Raw genomic sequence first — 20942 nt, 5'->3', positions numbered from 1 at the left:
AGATTAGTAGGCCTACGCCCCCTCGAATCCCTTTGGGGGGTGGGGTAGGCCGAGTGGGGGGGGGGAAGCTATGGCCCCTACAGCCCCCCCCCCCACCCCCCTGGATCCGCCAGTGGCTCATACTCATACATTACAACAAATTCGACACACGGACTGTATATCGCATAGCTAAATTAGCAGATGTAACACACACACACACAAAATATAAAAAAATCCGTTTGTAGTTGGCAATACTTAAAAAGAAAAATACAAACAAAACTCTCCAGAGAAAAAATATATTCTAGACTAGTCACTAGATTTCTCTACACTCTAGAACTAGATTACTAGTCTAGATCTAGATCTAGATTTAGACAAGATCTATCTAGATATCTACTATCTAGATCTGTATATTATCTTGATTATTAGATCTATGTACTATAATCGTACATTGTAACTATTTTAATAATTTACTTAGAAGTTAGACATTCTAATTCTATACTATAATCTATATTAATTATACTAATTATAGAGTCTGTGACTGTGTCTAGATCATTAGATGTAGTTTAATAATAATACTAATAGTCAATAGTCATTACACGACATTATAGTCTAGAACTCTAGATCTAGATTTATTTTATTAAATCTAGATCTAGATTAGATAGATTCTAGATCTATATTTCTACATCTAGAATCTAGATCTATAACTAGTAGATCTATAAGTATAAGTATAAAATTTTATTAAAAAATATAATATGGTTAGATCTACTGGTAGAGTGAAGATTCGTATTGGACACCGACTTTCGGAAACTAGACTAGATCTACAGTAACTTATGTTTATCGAACTTAAGTTAAGCTCATTCGCCGACATTTTTTATGTTTGAATTTGTGTATCTCTGTAAAAATTAGACCTAGAAAAAAACTGATTGTATCTGTGAACTCCTCATCCATTTTTCTTAAAAAGTAGACATGTTTTATTCTATTACTACTCATAGTTAAACTTATATTTGATGTTAAAATGGGTCAGGTTGATGATTTCAAAAGCTTAAATTATCTTTATTCTAACACTTTTTTAGCTTTATCTTATCTTATCGAACATATTAAGAACTTATCAAACACACGAGAAGTATGGTGTTTTAAAAGTGTTATAATCTTAAAATTTTGTGAAAAGTATGGTGTTTCAAAAGTGTTATAATCTATATTTTTTTATTTATATATCATTTTCTTTTTACGCCATGTCAAGAAAGACAGATTTTTAGTCATTTTCAAATGGTTCACATCGAAGGAATCTATCACTGATCAGCTCTGCTTAGAAACTGATGGTGCTAAGCCCAGTAACGCATTACCGTAGTACTTATTTAGGTCTAAGCTATTTTGAGACATAAGCCTAGGCCATTAATAAATTAAATCCAGATATTATTTATTTGAGGGAGAGCCTAATAAGCTTTGGTAGCCAATAGATAATCCCGCCCTCCCCAAGTCATTGCAGGACACAACAGTTTAATTGGTTGACCTAAAAACGAAACATACGGTACGCGGCCCTACGTAACTAGCCGCCGATCTAGCACGCTCAGTGTATGTAACAGCCCAAAAGTCAGTGCTAGATATTTTTCGATCTGGGCGGGGAGGGGGGGGGTGCTGAAAAGCTATGGTAGCTTGCAAGCTGTGTTACCTATAGATGTAGATAAATCCGCCCTCCCTAAACCACCTGGTTAACCAAAAAAAAACAACGTATTTTAGAGCACGCTTAGTATTTGTCACACACACACACAAACAACATATCTATATATACTACGTATCTATCATGCCTAGTGTTTGTGACCTAATTAGCGGCTTGACCGTAGGTACTCGACTGATGGCTCCTCCCCCTTTCCCCTCAACATTGTTCTTACTACAACTTGAACAATGTTTTGGGGCTGTGTTGATGGCCTGGTTTACACCTGTGTGTTACGCTATCACTGACCATTTCTTTTTGTTGTGTGTTAGTCTGGTGGCTGCGTTTGGATTGAGTCTTGAAATTTACGTTGTTACTTTGCACTGAAAAAGTGTGAATGTTGGAGAGTGGAAGCGCGGGTAAGGGGTTGTAGGCAGAATAATAGAGTGGTTAAATGTGTTATTGTTATTATTTTGTGTATCTGTGATGTTTCAAAGGAGTGTCTTTGTAGCGCATTATGAGCTTTGTCATACTTTATGGCAAATATATATATATATATATAATTTTATAGACTCAGCGCCACACGTCTATCGAGAAGCACAACTGACTCTATGTATTTGAGGCTGACGTCACATTCTAATGGTCGATCAATTATTGATGATCTCTGGATAGTGTCTTGACTGTTTCTTTCCCCCACCCCCCTTTTTTTTTTTTATACCTGCCCAAGACATTTTTATTTCAAAATACCATATCTGCATTCTATACCTCCCCCTTTGCCCTTTCGTTTTATTAATATCTCTTCACATCAAGCACATGCGCTAGGTATTGGTATTTATAACACATAATTCAGAAGTTAATAGAATGGGGCTAATTCAGAAGTTAATAGAATGGGGCTAATTCAGAAGTTAATAGAATGGGGCTAATTCAGAAGTTAATAGAATGGGGCATCTGAAAAAGAAACAACAACTGAATACATTCCACAACTGAATACATTCCACTCTCTTTCTCCTTTCAGTTTGCCATAGACGCCATTAGCATCAAGCTATAATATATAATATATGTGTCATAAAATCAAGCTTTTAAAATGGGTACAATTAGTGCATATCGATGTAAATCTATTTACTTAAAAAAATATAGCACATTTACGGTAAACCACAAATAGCTGATACAAATTGTAACATATGATTAATTTATATCTGTACTTTGCATTACATTATTTAAAAAAATAACAATTAATTAAAAAATATATAATTTAAATATTTTGTCTTCTTTGGGTTATATCCCTTTGATGTTTATTTTTAACATTAAAATGGCGTTCGATATCTTACGAAGCTGAGATTGCTTATATAAAAACTGCTATTATCGAACACCCCCTTTTTAAACCTCAATTTTCATGTTTAGGTAACAAAGGACACTTTTAAATAAATAGTTGTAAATATTTCTCAGCCTAATTAGAAGCGTATTATATAGTTTTTTTGAGCTGAAGCATCATTAGCATTAAAAAATACCCTTAACCCGAGACTCACTCCACTCTTCCCAAGAGTTCAAAAAATGTGAAATTTGTATACCAATATTACCAATGCACTTTGAATATAAGTAAAAAAAATGATCCTCGGGTGAAAATGAAACTAATTATAACTTAACTATCAAGAAATGGACGATGCACAATAAGAATGGACTAGTTTCTTTATAATCATCGAAATAAAGGAGAATTTTAAAAAATACAATGGGGTGTTCGATAAGTACCTTAAAACGAAGGTGTTCGATAGATGTAAGTTACTCTAGACTCTACTAGTGTAGTCCCCTAGTACTAGTAGGTCAATTTATTTGGTGAAGGTTTAACTTACACAAAAACTGAAAGCAGATTATTATCATTCAACTAAAGGACAATAAAAATAGCTGTGTTCCTTTGTATTACCACCCATAGTCAAGATTTTATTTTAAAATAAATTGGGTCACTTCATGCTCCTATATTGAACAGTTTTTGATTGGGCTTTCTCCTTCATTTGGACAGTAAGCACCGTCATTGAACACCACTATGTAATTGCTAATGAATTATTATTATATCTGTGTTACTTAAAAATTATTTAGATTGTATTAAAAGAAGTAGATTCACTTTTGTAATATATGTATTTATAGTCTATTTCCTCATATACTCTCTCTCTCTCTCTTTATATTGAAATACCTAGATATAATCTATGTGTAGAAACAGAAATAAATTTATAAATTTAATAAATATAGATTATACTGATTATAGATCTATAAATTAATTATTGTAATTTAATAAACATGATATTTTCAACTAGGCTACATGTATTTTCTCTCTGTCTTTCTTTTAATTCCCATCTAAGGACCCTCTTCTTGTATTCATAATATGTATGTTTGTTTTGTTACCCCTTAACACCCCCTCCCTCCCATAAAAAAAAAGTAAAGTTCCCCTTCCAGACCTTGTGGTCTATAGGGCAGATGATGTAAAGGTCATCTGTTTCTGTGGCCTACGGTTAACAAGGGTGTCATGTGGCTCGCACAACGACCAATCGCCTTTACTTTTCCCTAACTAATGTGAGGTACCCACTAGAGCTGGGTGGACACAGAGGCGCCCGAAGATCCTGAAATTAAAAAACCCAGGATTCGAACCCCGGTTCGGAAGCCAAGCGCTTTACCACTCAGCCACCCCGCCTCCCCCTCCCTTCCATAGATGCTTATAATTCTTTTCATGACTCTCTCCCCCTTCCCTCCACTGCCTGTTTGATAGTTTGTGACACTACACGCTTAGTTTATAAATACCTCTCCTCACCGCCAGCTCATCTGGCTTGATCACCTGCAGTGGGCATGGTCTCTGGCTTCAAATTAGCAGCCCGCACTTTTTCTTTCATTCATAAATTATATATTCTAGATATCTTGATCTAGGTCATGTTTATTCATTGGAAAAATCATATATTTATTAATCCCAATAATATTTTTTATGATTTTGCTTGTTCAAATGAAGGAGAATGAGCTGAATTCATTATTATTTGTTTGGACACCCCCTTTTTAAATTTTATTTAAAGCTAACGGTATAAATGTGATTGAAATGTCTTTCTAAAAATGTTTGGAAGCTTATTTTGATATGCCCATCAGCCTACGATCAAACAGGCTCATAATATAGCCTTCATCCCTTGAATGGGTATGAATTGCCGGGAGAGGTTAAAACAATAGCTTTACATACATGGTTACTGAGAATCTAAAAAACTGCCATCTGCTTTGGAAAAACAGAACAAAATTACCGGAACTTACCTAAAATTGAACATGCGCATTCCCGAATCGTCGATTTTTGCTCTAAACATAAAAACAAACCAATTACAAACAAAAAAAGCAATGCGTTCAAGGAAGGAGAATTTGATGAAGTGTTTAAAATATAAGAACCTCCTAGGGCTAGGGACTGAACTTGTTATTATTTATTAGAGTATAGATCTATACTCTACTAGTCTAGTAACTAGTCTATAGTCTAGATCTAAAATCTATATCAAATATCAACTATAAGTATAGGGCCTACTATATAAATTATGATCTAGATCTAGACCCCTCAACTCAAGAAAACATTAAGCAACTGGAACAGACCACAAAATAGACTCGAGCAGGTCTATCCTACATTATATTTAAGTTTCCAGCTAAAATGTTACAAAATATACAAAAGGATATATGGTCAGCATTCTCTGGTGATGCTTCACAGAGGCAGGTTTCACTCGTCTCATTTTGTTGTGTCCGATTCTGAGTCGAAAAATTATGTGTTGATCATGTCGAGATAGCTTATAATAGGCATCCTTTTTCTTGTAATTTGGATGTGAGCTGGTCCAATTCTCATTTATTCTATTCTCGATATTATTTTTTATCATTTCTTCTGGGTAGAGAGGGATTTTCATTTGTTGTTCATTCTTCCAACTTTGGCCACTATGTCTGCTTTTTCATTGCCTTCTAATTCAATGTGTGCTGGAAGTTTCCTTGATGTTGGTGTTAAGGTTTACAAGGGCTGTCCTGAGTTGCTTTATAAAGAAAGTTTACAAGTTTTTCAGGCTTTGAAGGACTGTTATGGCATCAGTCAGAAAGACAATTTGGCTGTTTGGTGTACATTGGTAATTTATTGGTGTGGTAGCTGCTAGTTCCAGTGATTGCCTTTCTGCTCTATGGCTGTCTGAGAGATCGCCAATTGCAATTGACTTTTCCAGTCTTTCTCCATTGGGCATTCAATTAGTATGCCAGCTCCTCCGTTTGTATTGGATTTTTTGGGGAGGATCCATCTGTGTAGACTCTGATGCATTGGTTGTTGGGGTAATGTGTTTTTAAAAAAGAATTCACTAATTGCTTGAGCTCTGTTTGGTTGTGATTGGATATTTTTGTTGCGCTTTCGATGCTGTCTCTTATAAGAGGGAGGTACTAGAATTGAACTAAAAGTATTTTTTTATGATAGTTATTCATATTTTCACAAAACTTAATTTATAACATATACAAAACATTTAATATAATTGTCATGAGGTCACTATCCCACGTCTTCGACATGCAAAAACTAATATAAATTAATATAAAAAATAGAGCCTCCACTCTTTAAAAACATTTTTTTAAAGAAAAAACACAATGAAAATGAAAAAAAATCTGTATGTTTTCCAATGGGAAAATTATAAGTAATTAAAACATTTTGGGATGAAAAACCCACAACAACTGACTTTTTAAACACTGATTATTGTCGATAAGGCTGAAAGAATGGGTCAAATAAACTGTGACATCGTTAATTATGAGAAAAAGAGTTAATAGAGCTTGTTTTTGTTTTGAGAATTGTGGTGCTTTGGCTTTGAAGTAGTCAAAACCGTGTCTTAACGATCACCTAAGTGGTAAAGGGAACCTTTGAGCAAATTTTTATTTATTTATATCCTATATAATAAGAGCAACAATCAATTGTTGTGTTATACATATTGATTTCAAAATCAACCGTAATGATTTTCTTAAACATTTCAAGTGTATCATGTGCATACCCCTTGGCAAATTTTATATTTTTTCTATGCAATAATAAATCAACTAAGGAAAATGTATATATGTATGAGTAGCAATGTTTAATAGAAGGAAAACTACCAGGCTTATATTTATTTCTAACAGTGAACATAAAATAATGGTAGAAAACAATGTTTTTTTTAGACTTTGGTAAAGTACAATTTAAAAGCCATGAATATTTTTAAATTGCACTTGCATACTGTAATACATTAATTAGTTAGTATTATGTTATATAAAAATGTTACTTATTTCTAGTTGCTTAATAAAGAAATTAGTACATATTGGGAGTATAAACCACAGGTTTTGATACAGAAGATATATAGTAGATTCTTATACCTGAACACCGACTTACGGGAACTAGGTCAAATTTTTATTTTATTTTTTTATTTGGTGACGGTTTAGCTTACAAAAAAACTGAAAGCAGATTCTTATTCTGCAACTAAAGGACTATAAAAATAGCTGTATTCCTTTGTATTACCACTCATAGTCAAGATTTTATTTTAAAATAAAGTGGGTCACTTCATGCTCCTATATTGAACGCAGTTTTTGGGCTTTCTCCTCAATTGGACAGTGAGCACCATCATTGTACACCACTATGTAATTGCTAATAAATTATATCTGTGTTACTTAATTTTTTTTAGATTGTATTAAAAGAAGTAGATTCACTTTTGCAATATGTATTTATAGTCTATTTCCTCATATACTCTCTCTCTGTCTCTCTCTCTCTAACTCTATAATATAGAATATAGATCTATATATAGAATATATATATATATATCGTTTATAGTTTATTATTTATATACCTATGTAATCTATGTGTAGAAACAGACAGAAATAAATCTATATAGATTATATATCGATTAATTAATTATTATAATTTAATAAATAAGATATTTTCAACTAGGCTACATTGGCTACATGTATTTCCTCTGTCTTTCTTTTAATTGCCATCCAAGGACCCTCTTCTTGTTTTCATAAGTTGGATGTTCGTTTTGTGACACATTAACACCCCCTTCCCTCCCATAGATGCTTATAATTCTTTTCATGACTCTCTCCCCCTTCCCTCCACTGCCTGTTGGATAGTTTGTGACACTACAAGCTGAGTGTATACTTCTCCTCACTGCCAGCTCATCTGGAGTGATCACCTGCATTGGGCATGGTCTCTGGCTTCAAATTAGCAGCCCGCACTTTTTCTTTCATTCATAAATTATATATTATAGACATCTCGATCTAGGTCAAGCTTATTCATTGAAAAAATCATAGATTTATTAATCCCAATAATATTTCTTAATACGATTTTGCTGTGTCCAATGAAGGAGAATGAGCTGAATTCATTATTATTCGTTGTACACTCCCTTATTAAATTTTATTTAACAGCTAACAGTATAAATGAGATTGGAATGTCTTTCTAAAGATGTTTGGAAGCTTATTTTGATATGCCAATCAGCCTACAATCAAACAGGCTCATAATATAGCCTTCATCCCTTATATGGGTATGAATTGCCGGGGGAGGTTAAAACAACAGCTTTACATGTACATGGTTACCGAGAATCTAAAAAACTGCCATCTGCTTTGGAAAAACGGAACAAAATTACCGGAACTTATCTAAAATTGGACATGCGCAGTCCCGAAACGTTGATTTTTGCTCCAAACATAAAAACAAATGAATTACAAACAAAAAAAGCGACCCGTTCATTGAAGGAGAATTTGATGGGGTGTCCCAAATATAAGAAGCTACTATATATATGGCAATTTTTATGTTTGATTTAAATGGTTTTAAAAATGTTGATTATATGACTTCCTTCATCTTTTTGTGATAATTTTTCAATTTAGATTGAGATAGCTAATTGATGTCAATTATAAATCTAATAGGTTAAGTAGGCTTTTTTTTTTCTCAGCAACTTACAATCCCAGTTTAGATAGCATAGTATAATTATCATATTCCTGTTATGCAGAGTGATATTTTTTTTATATATTAAATTATTATAATATATAAATTTAAATCCAAACTTTAAAATAAATTTCACATTTATATTTAGACTTTACTGCTCTATTTTTTATCATGTTCTCCTAACAAATGATTCAACAGAGCAAGGGTTTTAGTCATCTGGTACTATATTTATTTATAACTATGTATTTATAAGATCACAAGCAATCATGTTTAAATTTACATTTGGTAATGGGGAAGATATGATTATGATAATTGATACCAGTAGTTACTTCATAGTTTCTGTACTGATATCCATACGTGAGGTTTTCCAATGACTTTTTGTTAACTTAGTTTTTTATATTAACTTTTATTTCTAAATTGCTTTGATCTTTCCTCTGTCTGAAAAGAAAAATGATCTTGTAATCAATTTTACCCTTAGTTTCATCTGTTAAAATATTGAAACCTGCCTTTTTATCTGAGATGAACTCCTATTGGCTTCAGGACAAAAAGGTCTATACCTTCTGTACTGCCTTGGTAAAAAACTGATTTTAGGCATAGTGCTTCATAGTTTCCATCCAGGTTGAATGGCACTGCAGAAACAATCTCTTTCTTTGAACTTAGGACACTCAAAAATGATATGCACCACTGTTTTCTCTGAATTCTAATAGTGACAACAATGGGAATCATCTTTTGTTTGGAACTGGGCAAAACATGCGTTTCATTCTGCACTGCCCTATTAAGAATTTCAACTGCCTCTTTAACCTGCAACACAGGTTGTCTTTTTTCCGGCAAGGCATACGCCTCCACAAGTCCTTTCATTTAGTATGTTGCCTAATACCACATTCCTTTTTTAATTCTTTACTGGATTGCAACCATTTCTCGTAAACCCACTTTTGGATTATATTATGCTTTTCATCTTAATTGCCTACCAACTATTGGATAGATATGAGCTGCCTATAAGTTTGTGAGAAAACAAAAAATGCTGTATACTAGCAAATATGTTTTCAGGCTCGTGCTGAAAATTTCATGTATTTAGCTGATGTTTTTAGCAGATAATTGCAAGGACCAATACTTATCTAGTATACATTTTTGGTCTTTAGAATATAATTCTTGTGGAGTTGTAACTTTTATATTGAAGATAGAATTGAGCATAAATTTTTTGTTTGCTTGAAGTATCAGATATTAAAAGATAGTCTTAAGAGTTGTAAAATTGGGATGATTTCTACATTTTCTTTTTATGAAAATTTGAATAACATTTAAACTCATTTTAACATCAATGATCATTATTTCAAAGTCATATCTCCTAAAATTGTATTAGGTCATTATTTTAAAGTCATATCTCCTAAAATTGTATTAGGTCATTATTTTAAAGTCATATCTCCTAAAATTGTATTAAGTAGAGAAACATGTTTTTAAAAAGCACCTTTAGAATCAATAAAAATCATGTTTTGGTTTAAAAACCAGACTTTGTATACCGTACCGTCAAGCTAAATATTTTTGCCATTATATACTTTCCTTTCTTATTAATACAAAAATATAACAAAGAAATAAATTGGACAATAAAAGAAAAGTATTACATCAAAATATGTATGGTACCGGTATTCATGTTATTATATCAAACATTGCATTGAATTTTGGAGAAATATGGCCATAATAAATTTGAAAAAGTTCTTACTAAAAATATTGTTTGATAAAATTAAAAGGTATGCCATGTGCGCTTAGGTAATACATAAATAATACTTAATATTGCAATAACTATTTAATCTCATCATAGTTTAATAGAACTACTTTACATCATTACATAAAAAAAAACTAATTTTAACCATCTTGATACCGGTATCATTAGACTTTAATGCAACAACTTTATTTCAATACAGTTAATTCACTTTTTTTTTTTTTTTTGGGGGGGGGGGGGGAGAGAGAGAGAGATATAAATTTTATATTATAACTTTTTTTTTTTTTTTCAGCATATGTTGCCTACCTAATCAAAATATCCAATGTCATTCCTGAGCTAATATAGGAACGCACTATATAGATACACTTTTATTTATAATGGATAAACATTTTCCTAAGAAGAGGTCTCTTGAAAAAAAATTGTGTAATGGTGAAAGTCCTGAAAGTAAAAATAACACAGCATTATTAAATAAACCTAAACATAGACCTGATGTTTGTCCTGATGTGACTCATCATCTTTTAGCAAATATTTTGGAACCAGATGTTGTCAGATCTAGCTCCTCTTCTAGTGGTAACTCCTCAAGAGTCAGCTCTTTTACCAGTAGCAGTAGCAGTGAGAGATCTTCCCTGGCTGTAAAACCAATTTTTTCGCAAAATTCATTAGATGAAGAAAATTCTACTACAATACCAGAAAATGCAATCCATGATATTACTAAATTTAAAAAAAAAGGGAAGAAGCTTGCTATTTATATGACACAGTATAGCAATGATGACAATGTTTTTGAAGTAGGAGAAAGTTATGATACGCTGCCTCCTTTCTTAGGAAAAAAGAGAACAATCAGTGATAGTTCACCTATGTCTGAGAAAGGGCGGCGTACACGCAGTGAATTTTGTAGTAGTGGTTACGGCACTGGATCAGCTGGATCAAGGGAAAGTACACAAGGAAACTCATTGAGCAAACTTTCTGCGGATTTAGCTCAAGAAAAAGAGAATGAAACTATAAATGTTGCAGCTGCAGCGCCCATTGCTTTCAAACCTTTATCATTATCATCCATTGAAAATGATTTTAAACCTAAAATGCTAAATATGTCATCTTTTATGAAAAGTACTACGCTTGTAGATCAGAAAGATCCTATGGTACTAGATCAGAATGAGCCTGAGCTTAAGTTACTTCCTATACTGCTAATTCAAAAAGATCCTGTGAGGATAGATCAGAAAGATCGTGACCTAAAGCTACTTCCAAAAGCAATAGATCAGAAAGATCCTTCCCCTGTCATGATAGATCAGAAAGATCCTGACCTGAAGTTACTTCCAAAGACAATAGATCAGAAAGATCCCTTCACTGTGATGTTAGATCCAAATGATCCCGATCTAAAGGTATTTCCCAAAACATTAGAAAAGAAAGATCTCTCCCCTGAGTTGTTAGATCAGAAAGATACTGACTTAAAGTTACTTTCTATGATAAGAGGTCAAAAAGATTCTTTGCTATCAGATCAGAAAGATCCCAAGTGGATGTTAATAGATAAGCCACTTGATCAGACAGAGGATAAAAAAAATTCAGTAAAACCATCTGATACTATACTGAGTAACTTTAATTACCAAGAAGAAATGTCACAAGTTTCTAAAGACAAAATCCATGATAATAGTCTCATATCTTTGGATAAATTCATTAACTTCAATAATCTAAGAGGATCAGTGGTAGTAAATGCTGGTTCAAGCCTCTTGACCAGAAATGTACCATTGAGTTCCAGTAGTGTAAGCAGTGGCAGCAGTTATTATATTCCATCATCAGATGAGAGCAGACTTCATGCTAGCCATATGTTTACAGAATCAGTGTTTAAAAATGTATTTACATCATTGAATTTGCAAGGTAAATAGTACTTCTTATTTGAGTATATTAATTATTTGTGGAAAGCGTGGTAGAGAGGCTAACTATGGAGGGGGCTTGAGGTTCAACATGCGACTCGAGCAGAGTTGTGTTTACTGCGTGCCTAAAGGCAGCACGGAAAACCTTTTCCCAAATACCCCTTCTCTCCACCCCCCCCCCCAACACTAGTCAAAAAATGAAATTGTACCATATCGCTCTGAGCATGCTATAAGCATGAAAGTAGTGCTTTGACTGTATAATGAGTATTCTGTATTCTTTCTCTTTTAGAAAAGTCCTCATAATTATTAATAATCATTTATTATTATTACAATACCTCTATTCAACTCGTACCTTCGTGGAAAGCTGGGGGCGGACATGGATTTCAAAAACGGCTCTAACGATTTTCCTAGAAATTCGACAGTTTATTTATATCGTTGGAAAAGGAATTACTAGCTCTTTGGCCAGGTGTATATTTTTTTCAAAATATATAAAGAAATAAATTTAAATTTGGTGTTTTAATGAGTTCTTGAGGTGCCAGAATGTCACTGTGTGTTCTTATTTGCAGTAGTAAAATGGGAAGATGACTTGAGGTTACTATAGTGTTGTGTTGATCAGACAATGCTCTTTTAGTACCGGTACATGGCTTATTGAAGACTTTTATCTCTGATCTTTATTAAACACTCAGAGATCATCATGTGAGCCGGAGATTCAATTATATACTCTTAATATCTTTAGAAATTCAAATAATGAAAATCCTTCAATTTAAAATACAAAAACTTTAATTCAGGAACTAGGAATCACTCACAATATACATGATGTACATAATGAACCAGAGCGGATGTCCTGGCATCCTGCTCTTTGTAGCACTTACTCATTGGTTATCTTATCTTGCCACCTTATTTTAAGGATCCGCCTTAGGCATCGGAGGTGGAAGACATTCAGCTTTTTTTCCTGCCATGAGTAGGTTGACCATGTTTCACTTCCGTACAGCAAGGTGCTCAACACACAGGTGACATGGTGGCCATTGCCTTAGCTATCCTGTTGTTTATGTCTTTATCCAGTTATACGGATGTATGCAAACGCGACATGAAGCTCTTCAAAATTGACACTGGCAACTGGGAAAAGGTCGCACTGGACAGATCCACACGGAGAGAGAGCATAAAGGAAGGGTCACAGATTGCAGATGTCATACACAACAGAAGCAGAAAGAAGGGTGAAAATGCAACGGCGCCTGGTGATTATATATGCCCAACCTGCGATCGCAGCTGTGTATCAAGGATTGGCCTCTTAAGTCACACAAGAAGTTGCAAAGGGAAAAGATCGTCTCTCGAGACGTAAAATGCCACAGACATAATGAAACAGTATCAGTTTAATATCTTCTTCTGAGCTCGTTATAAAATAAATTCAAACAAATGTATTAATTCTACAACTCATATTATGCCACTTTTCTCTTAAGTTCCGTCTACAAACTCTTAGTCTACAACCTTCTATGAAATTCTGTCTACAACTTACTCTAAAATATACGACTTGCCTCTACAAATTCACAAAAAATTTAACTACAACTGACGAGGTCAGCTCAAGAGCTTCCTTTCCCCAGACAAACCTGGCCCCCCAAAATGACTTCATAGGACTTCCGTTATAGAACCTTCTAGAATAAAGGCGAAGCTAGTTGCAGCTAGTCTGCTACGTGACATTTGGCTAGACAACTAGAAAATATTTATCTTGATTATATGTCTTCGGGTATTTCAACATTCATTTAATAGTTTGCTAATTTAATGTTCATAAACATTTTGCGAATTTTCTTGTAAGTCTAGATCTAAATGGCAATATTATAAAGTCCTTTAGATTTATACATCCACTTAAAAAGATTTTTTTTCGGGAGGGAGGGGGGCACAAGGCGAGGTAAAAAAAAATCTTTTTTTCTTTTTTTTTTTTTCAAAGGTAACATTCTTTATTTATTAAGAGCAAAATAATTGCTCTATATATAACGGAGGTATTTCTTTTTTTTTTTTAAGGAATTTTTAAAAATGTTTTTCTAGTTTTATGCACCACTTTTAAAATAGGTAGTTCAGTTTCTTCTCAAGAAACACGATATCAACTAGATGATTTATTACAGTCTTCTACAAGGCATCAAGCTGAACTCGATTCCTATTTTGTAAGTACATTAATCAAAAATTATAATATGAATTTCATTGTCACAGTTTTGTTGATGAGGTATGTTAGATCATTAGCATTTAAAATGAAAGCCTTTTGATGTATTTTGTCTTAAATGATGTTACATAAGACATTATAAATATTCAATAAATTCTTTAATTTTTTATTTACATATTTTCACTAGCAATTGAATGAACTATTGAAATAAGTATAAAAATAACTGAAATCTAAACATTTATGTTCTGGTAAATATCTTTCTAATTTGCATTATTTCTGTTGCCACAAACCGGTGTTTGACAACCAGACCCTTAGAATTTCGGTATTATGAGATGTTATGCTGGACGTCTGTAGATTTATGCTGTGAAGACTAAATCTAATGAAATCTTTAAGAAATATAACATGAAAAAAAAACAATCTTTACATTGAAACTTAATGCTTAAAATGTATTTAACTCAGCAAGTACTGCTAAATCTTGGAATATTGCAATAGGCATATTGTTTCATTATGACTAGATCTATTAATTCAAACACATAAACCAATGAACTTTGATTCCCATCTTTCTCTATATAGTTTTTCAATTACCAAATTTCGGTTAATTCCAAAATGTTCTTAGCATCATATGGAATATCCCAAGCTCTTTTTCATCTTCTAGAAGTATCAGATGTCCCAAATAAATAAGGACATCATTGTGACGATATGTTTAATTAGTAAATATTGGGCTTGTTTATTTAAGTCTAGGGGAAATTTTATTAATTTTATCCCGCTCACATATAGATTTTGTACAGGCACACCGCAACTAACAGTAAGAACAGACCAATATTATAAGTTTATAAATAAATATAATTTAATAAATGAAAGTTTACAAAAGATAAATGATCAAATAAAATTATAATCGAGAAATTAAATGAAGGTGCTAATATCTAACATAATTGCTCATCATGGATTGCTAATTGGTGAGTGATTGGAAGAGAAGAATGTTTCTATGTCTGGCTATTTATTTTCTTAGCTGCTAGCCCGTGGGTCGTCTTCTGGCGGTCGAAGGACTGGCACTCAGAAGGATGAGTCATCCGGCTCTGTTTTAGGACGTTGGCTCGGGATGTTCTCTATGCTGTAGGCAAACTGGCTCTAGGGTGAGGCCGCTGCCTGTTTAACAGTAGAGAGGGTTGGTACTGCAGACTAAGTTGTAGTGGGGTGATCTCTCAGCTGTGGTCTCTAGCTCGTAGAGAGCCGTGCTAACTCAACACCAGTTTATCTTCTGCAGCGAAGGTTGTTCTAATCAGTCGGCATTAGGCAATAGCTATCGGGTAGTGGACAGTTTGGGCCGGGTACTGGGCAGATGATACTGGGCAATATTTTAAGGATAAGGACAGTAGGCAATTAAAAGTTAACACAAGAGAAGCTATTTAATGTTATACGTCTAGATTCGTCCCGTGAGAAACAGTGCGAGGGGAGATAAATCCTAAAAGAAATTAGTCATGGGTGGACTTGAAAATAATTGATAAAGTTAAAATTTAAAGTTTCTCACGGTTTGCTGGGAACAACTTAAATGAATTTTTGTATGCAAGTTTCGTATCGTCACATAGACATCATACAAGTCGAAATGTTCACTATAAACAAGGTTTAAGGTCACCCCTCTTTCGCTTTTCGAAATAGATTGTGATATATAACAATAAATTTTTCTAATGTTGTGTATGCAATTTAAAAAGTAATATAATTTTTTTTTAAAACATAAATAGTTAGATTTAGATCTTAAGACGGGCGCCCGCAGAATTGCAACCTGTGGCTCATAACTGTAGATTCAGTTTTCTTGTTATGGAGAATATTCAAGAAAAGAACTGGTGCGCTCCCCGCCCCCCAATCCCTTTGTAGAAAACAATCTGGCGTCACCGCTGTATCTGACATCTGTTCACTAACAAATACTTCATGAAATTAAGAAATAAAACTGATCAAGTGAACAAACTATTTACTTTATATGTTAATTTTATCAGTGCGGCTATTACGGTCAATCAAACAAAAACTGCAAACGTCGACTGTGTCTTCTGAAACTGTCAATGTTACGATGGACACTTAAATATAAATACACTTGAAATAATGACACTCTCAGGTAAACACAAACAGGTTTAATTAGTCATCTTAATTACTGGAGTAGTTTCCCCTGTGCATGGGCACAACTCTTCCTAACCTATAACATTCCATCAACATCCCCTCTCCTCCCAAAAAAAAAAAAAAAAAACTAAAAAAAAAGGAAAGTTGCAACAAAAAATACTAATACAAAAATAAAAAATAATATAATCAAATTGACAAAACGTAAATATGTTCCAAGTGAAATAACTAAACTCAAATCAACAAAACTATTTTCAACAGTAAATATGTACAGTACTTAAACATAGTCTTCATATCTCGACGTTTTCTGGAGAGTGGCCCTAGGTCGCAGAGAGTACTGATGAGTGTTTTGGGCGTTGGGTGGACTGTTAATACACTCATTCTCTGCGTCTGGGAAAATGTCAGAACAATTACTTTCTCTGTCTTGAGAAAAGTCTATGTTGTTAGTGGTGTCAGGTCTTATGTGCCTTCTGTTTCTTTGGTACTTGAAACCATTTTCACCTTCTATAATGTAGGCACGTTCGTTCACTTTCCGACATACTCTGCCTTGTCTCCAGGTAGTATCGTTTGGCGATTGATAGAAGACTTTCTGTCCGACGTTTATAAGCTTCATGTCACGAGCTGTTTTGTTGTAGTGTTTTCTAACACTTTGCTGTCGCTTCTCCCGTTTGGCCGTGGCTTCTTGGTGTGGCATTCTTGCAGGATGCTCTCTTCTTGGCAATAGCGTTCTTGTTGCCCTTCCAAAGAGCATCTGAGCCGGACTTAAACTGGTATCTTGCCTGGGTGTATTTCTAAACTCTAGTAGGGCTTCATAAGCATCTGATTTACTTTCTTTGGATTTTTTCATCAGATTCTTTAATATTTTCACTGCTGCCTCTGCCTTGCCGTTTGACTGATGATGTCCTGGTGAGGATTTTAAATGGTGGACACCCCATGCTGCCATAAATGCGGTGAATTCAGCAGATGAAAACTGAGGTCCAAAATCACTGATGCACACTTTGGGGACCCCATATCTGGCAAACAAATTTTTTAGTTTTCTTATAACAACTTGACTTTTTGTCGTGTGCAAATGTTCTACTTCAATAAAATTTGAATAGTAGTCAACTATGGCAAGGTATTGTTGGTCAAATATTTGAAACAAATCTATTCCAACTTTGTCCCAGGGATTTGAACCCTCATTATGCTGTATTAAGCTTTCTTTCTGGTTTGCAGGTTTACTTTGCTGACACGGTTGGCATGCATTAGCTATTTCTTTTATTCTTGCCGCTATTCCCGGCCAGAAAACTGCGTCCCTTGCTCTTCTCATCATGGCATCATACCCTAAATGTGCTGCATGTAGTTTGGTTTCAACTTCTTTTCTTAATGCTCTTGGGATAACTATTCTCTCCCCTTTCATTAGAAGGCCATCCTCATAGGTCAGTACATCTGCAAGTGACCAATACTGTTTAAGTTCTGGTATAATATGATGCTTGTCTGGCCAACCATTCAGTATGTACTGTTTCAACATCTGCATCTCATTGTCTATTTTGACTGCATCTTTAACTTTATTTAACATTATATCTGGGAGGGCCAGTACTACAGTGTTGATAGAGGTGTCAGGAAAATCTTCCTGCTCTGGCAAAGGGTCTCTGCTTAGCGTGTCGGCAATCTGTAATCTGTTTCCTTTGGTATACTGGTACTGAACATTGTATCGGTACAAACGCATCATTAAGCTTTGCAGCCTTTTAGGTGCACAACTGAGGGGTTTATTGAGTATATTTTCCAATGGTTTATGATCATTCTGTATTATTATTGCTCTGCCGTACGTGTACTGGTCAAATTTTTCTAGAGCTACTACTACAGCCAAGAGTTCCTTTTCGATTTGAGCCCACTTTTTCTGAGGCTCTGTGAGTGATCTTGATGTGTATGCTATGGGTTTGTCATCTTGTAGTAGTACAGCTCCTAAGCCATTTTGACTGCTGTCCGCCTGAATAGTTACTTTCTTCTCCGGGTCGAAATAACTTCCATGATTGGATATCTTCTGTTTGACACTATTAAATGCTTTCTCACAGTCATTCGACCACACGAATAGCTTGTGTTTCTTAGTCAGTTCTGTTATTGGTTGTAGGTCTGCTGAAAGACCTGGGATGAATCTTGATAGATATTGTATCATTCCACAAAATCTCCGAACCGATGTAATGTCTTCAGGGGTTTTTAGATTTGTTATGGCTCTCACCTTGTTTGGGTCTGGTTTTATTCCTGACTGGGAAATAATGTGTCCCAAAAACACAATTTCTGACTTTCGGAATGCTGATTTCTTTTCATTTAGTCTGATGTTTTTTTCCTTGAGCCTATTGAGCAATTTTGATAGGTTTTCCTCATGATTTTTGCGAGCCTCTTCTACTGTATCCCCCTTTCCAATTACCATTATATCATCCACCACGTTAAAACATCCTGTTAGTCCCTCCAACGCATCATTCAAATGTCTTTGAAAGACTTCCGAGCTTACTTTGAGACCAAAAGGAAGTCTATTCCATTTGTATCTACCGAATGGGGTCGCCATTGCAGTGAGACCTGATGAGTCCGGGTCTAGTTTGATATGCCAAAAAGCTTCCTGAATGTCGACTTTGCTAAATATCTTGGCGTTACCCATTTCAGCCAAAATGTCTTCTAGTGTTGTTAGGTTGTAGTGCTCCCTCAGTAGTGCCTTGTTCAAGGGTTGAGGATCAATGCAGATTCTGATACTGCCATCTGATTTCTCTACCAATGCCATTTGGCTAACCCACTCTGTGGGCTCAGTTATTCTTTCCAGAATTCCTCGTTGAACTAATGAGTTTAGTTCAGCTCTGACTTTCTCTTTTAATGCTATCGGAATTCTTCTACATGGTAGGACTTTGGGCCTCACTGTTTTGTCTATTTTCAATGTAGCCACGCCCAAGTCACCGAGTCCGTCAATGTTTCTATGTTTGTTTCCTGTGGCTACGACTTTGGCAATAAATCGGTCTTCATTTATGTGAATGAGTTCCATCTTCCTCAGAGTTGATAATCCTAGCAGGCATGTTAGATCATTTGGTACTACCACATACTCTACATTGAATTTCTCATTGGTCTTTAGATTGGTGGTTACCAACGTAGCTTTTCCTTTTGGCTCCATTACCGTCTTATTCCACATAGTTAACCTCTGGGACGTTGGTACTATCTGGTCTGGGCACACATATTTTTCGTTTATGGTATTGACGTCGGCGGCACTGTCCACTTGGAATCTGACTCTTTGGTTTTGATCATCATAACGGCCGTCATCCTATGCTTTTTGGGGCCATTCATTGCCATTACCCATTCAGTTTGGAGTGTAACTTCATCTTCTTCTGTATCTGAGTCTATGTTACTCTGTGTCTTTGCCTGAGTAATGCTGTATATTTTCTTTTTGCAGACTGAGGCGAAATGATTCCTGCCTCCACAAATGTGACATGATTTTCCCCAGGCCGGACATTTTTCCTTTATGTATTCATGGTCGCCCTTGCAAAATTTACATGTTTTCCTTTGTCTTGGCCCTTTGTCACTCTGTTGATATTCCTTCCTGTATTTTGGGCCTGACTTAGATGTTGAGATTCTTTCAATCGTTGGTTTGTCCAAAAGTTCGTTTCTTCCTTCTCTGATATCTATCATTTGCCTTTGTGATCTTTCATATATCCTACACACATCTATGCATTTCTGTAGGGTTAGTTTATCGTCTTGCAAGAGTTTCGTCTTCAATTGTTCACTTCTAACCCCTAAGATAATTCGGTCCCTAATCAGACTCTCTTCTAGTTTATCAAAATTGCAGCTGCTTGCCAGTTTCTTCAGGGCAGTTATGTACGAGTCAATGTTCTCGTCCTCCTCTTGTCTTCTCGTATTGAAGACATATCTCTCATATGTTTCATTGGTTCTCCCAACATAGAACTCTTCAAAACTCTTTAAAATTTCATTTATTTTTGTCTCCTGCCCTTTTCCAAATGAATCAGACACGTCTGCTGCCTCACTTCCAATTATGGTCATTAGTGTTGCTACACGTATATCTTCTGTCTCTGTAGTGAGTTTCGTGGCCTTTTCATAGTTATCCCAGTCTCTTCTGAATCTTTTCCAATTGGCCGCCATATTGCCTGTTTGTAATAGCGGTTGTGGTACTGGGAAATATCTGTTAGAAGTTGCCATTTTAGCTACTGATTTCTTATATTTTCCTCCAAGTTTCTCTAGGTTATCGTTTACCTTTATTAGATGTGTACACCGCTGCCACCATGTTACGATGGACACTTAAATATAAATACACTTGAAATAATGACACTCTCAGGTAAACACAAACAGGTTTAATTAGTCATCTTAATTACTGGAGTAGTTTCCCCTGTGCATGGGCACAACTCTTCCTAACCTATAACATTCCATCAACAGTCAACTTTACTGATGAATGGCTTTTCGTCGCAAATGACAAGCTGGCGATAAAAGCTTGTTATGCAGAGAGTTATGAGTCTTGTAACAGGTATTGTTTACTAGGTTTTGATCTGCTGCACGATTGTTCAAAGCTATACGTAGTGGCAGCTAAAGTTGGC

At 34.8% G+C, this 20942-nt stretch overlaps 1 protein-coding gene across 6 annotated transcripts in view; it reads left to right on the top strand.

Annotated features, from left to right (window-relative positions):
- Positions 1–244: 244 nt before the first annotated feature.
- Positions 245–20942, top strand: part of LOC106072180 (uncharacterized) — an 84958-nt gene continuing 64260 nt past the window's right edge. Inside the window, exons 1-3 of one of the 6 annotated variants that reach the window (XM_056033720.1) lie at positions 245–384; positions 10550–12126; positions 14187–14278. In XM_056033720.1, coding sequence (XP_055889695.1) covers positions 10635–12126; positions 14187–14278 — 1584 coding nt within the window. In that variant the 5' untranslated portion in view covers positions 245–384; positions 10550–10634. Of the gene's footprint in view, positions 430–4532; positions 5251–10549; positions 12127–14186; positions 14279–20942 lie in introns of those variants that run through there. The other 5 variants (XM_056033718.1, XM_056033722.1, XM_056033717.1 and 2 more) reach the window with 5 other exon arrangements.

The sequence above is a fragment of the Biomphalaria glabrata genome, chromosome 6, assembly GCF_947242115.1.
Source record: "Biomphalaria glabrata chromosome 6, xgBioGlab47.1, whole genome shotgun sequence".
NCBI classification, from domain to species: Eukaryota; Metazoa; Mollusca; class Gastropoda; family Planorbidae; genus Biomphalaria; species Biomphalaria glabrata.
Note: the sequence above shows the minus strand (reverse complement) of the source record. Positions and strands in the feature narration are given on the sequence as shown.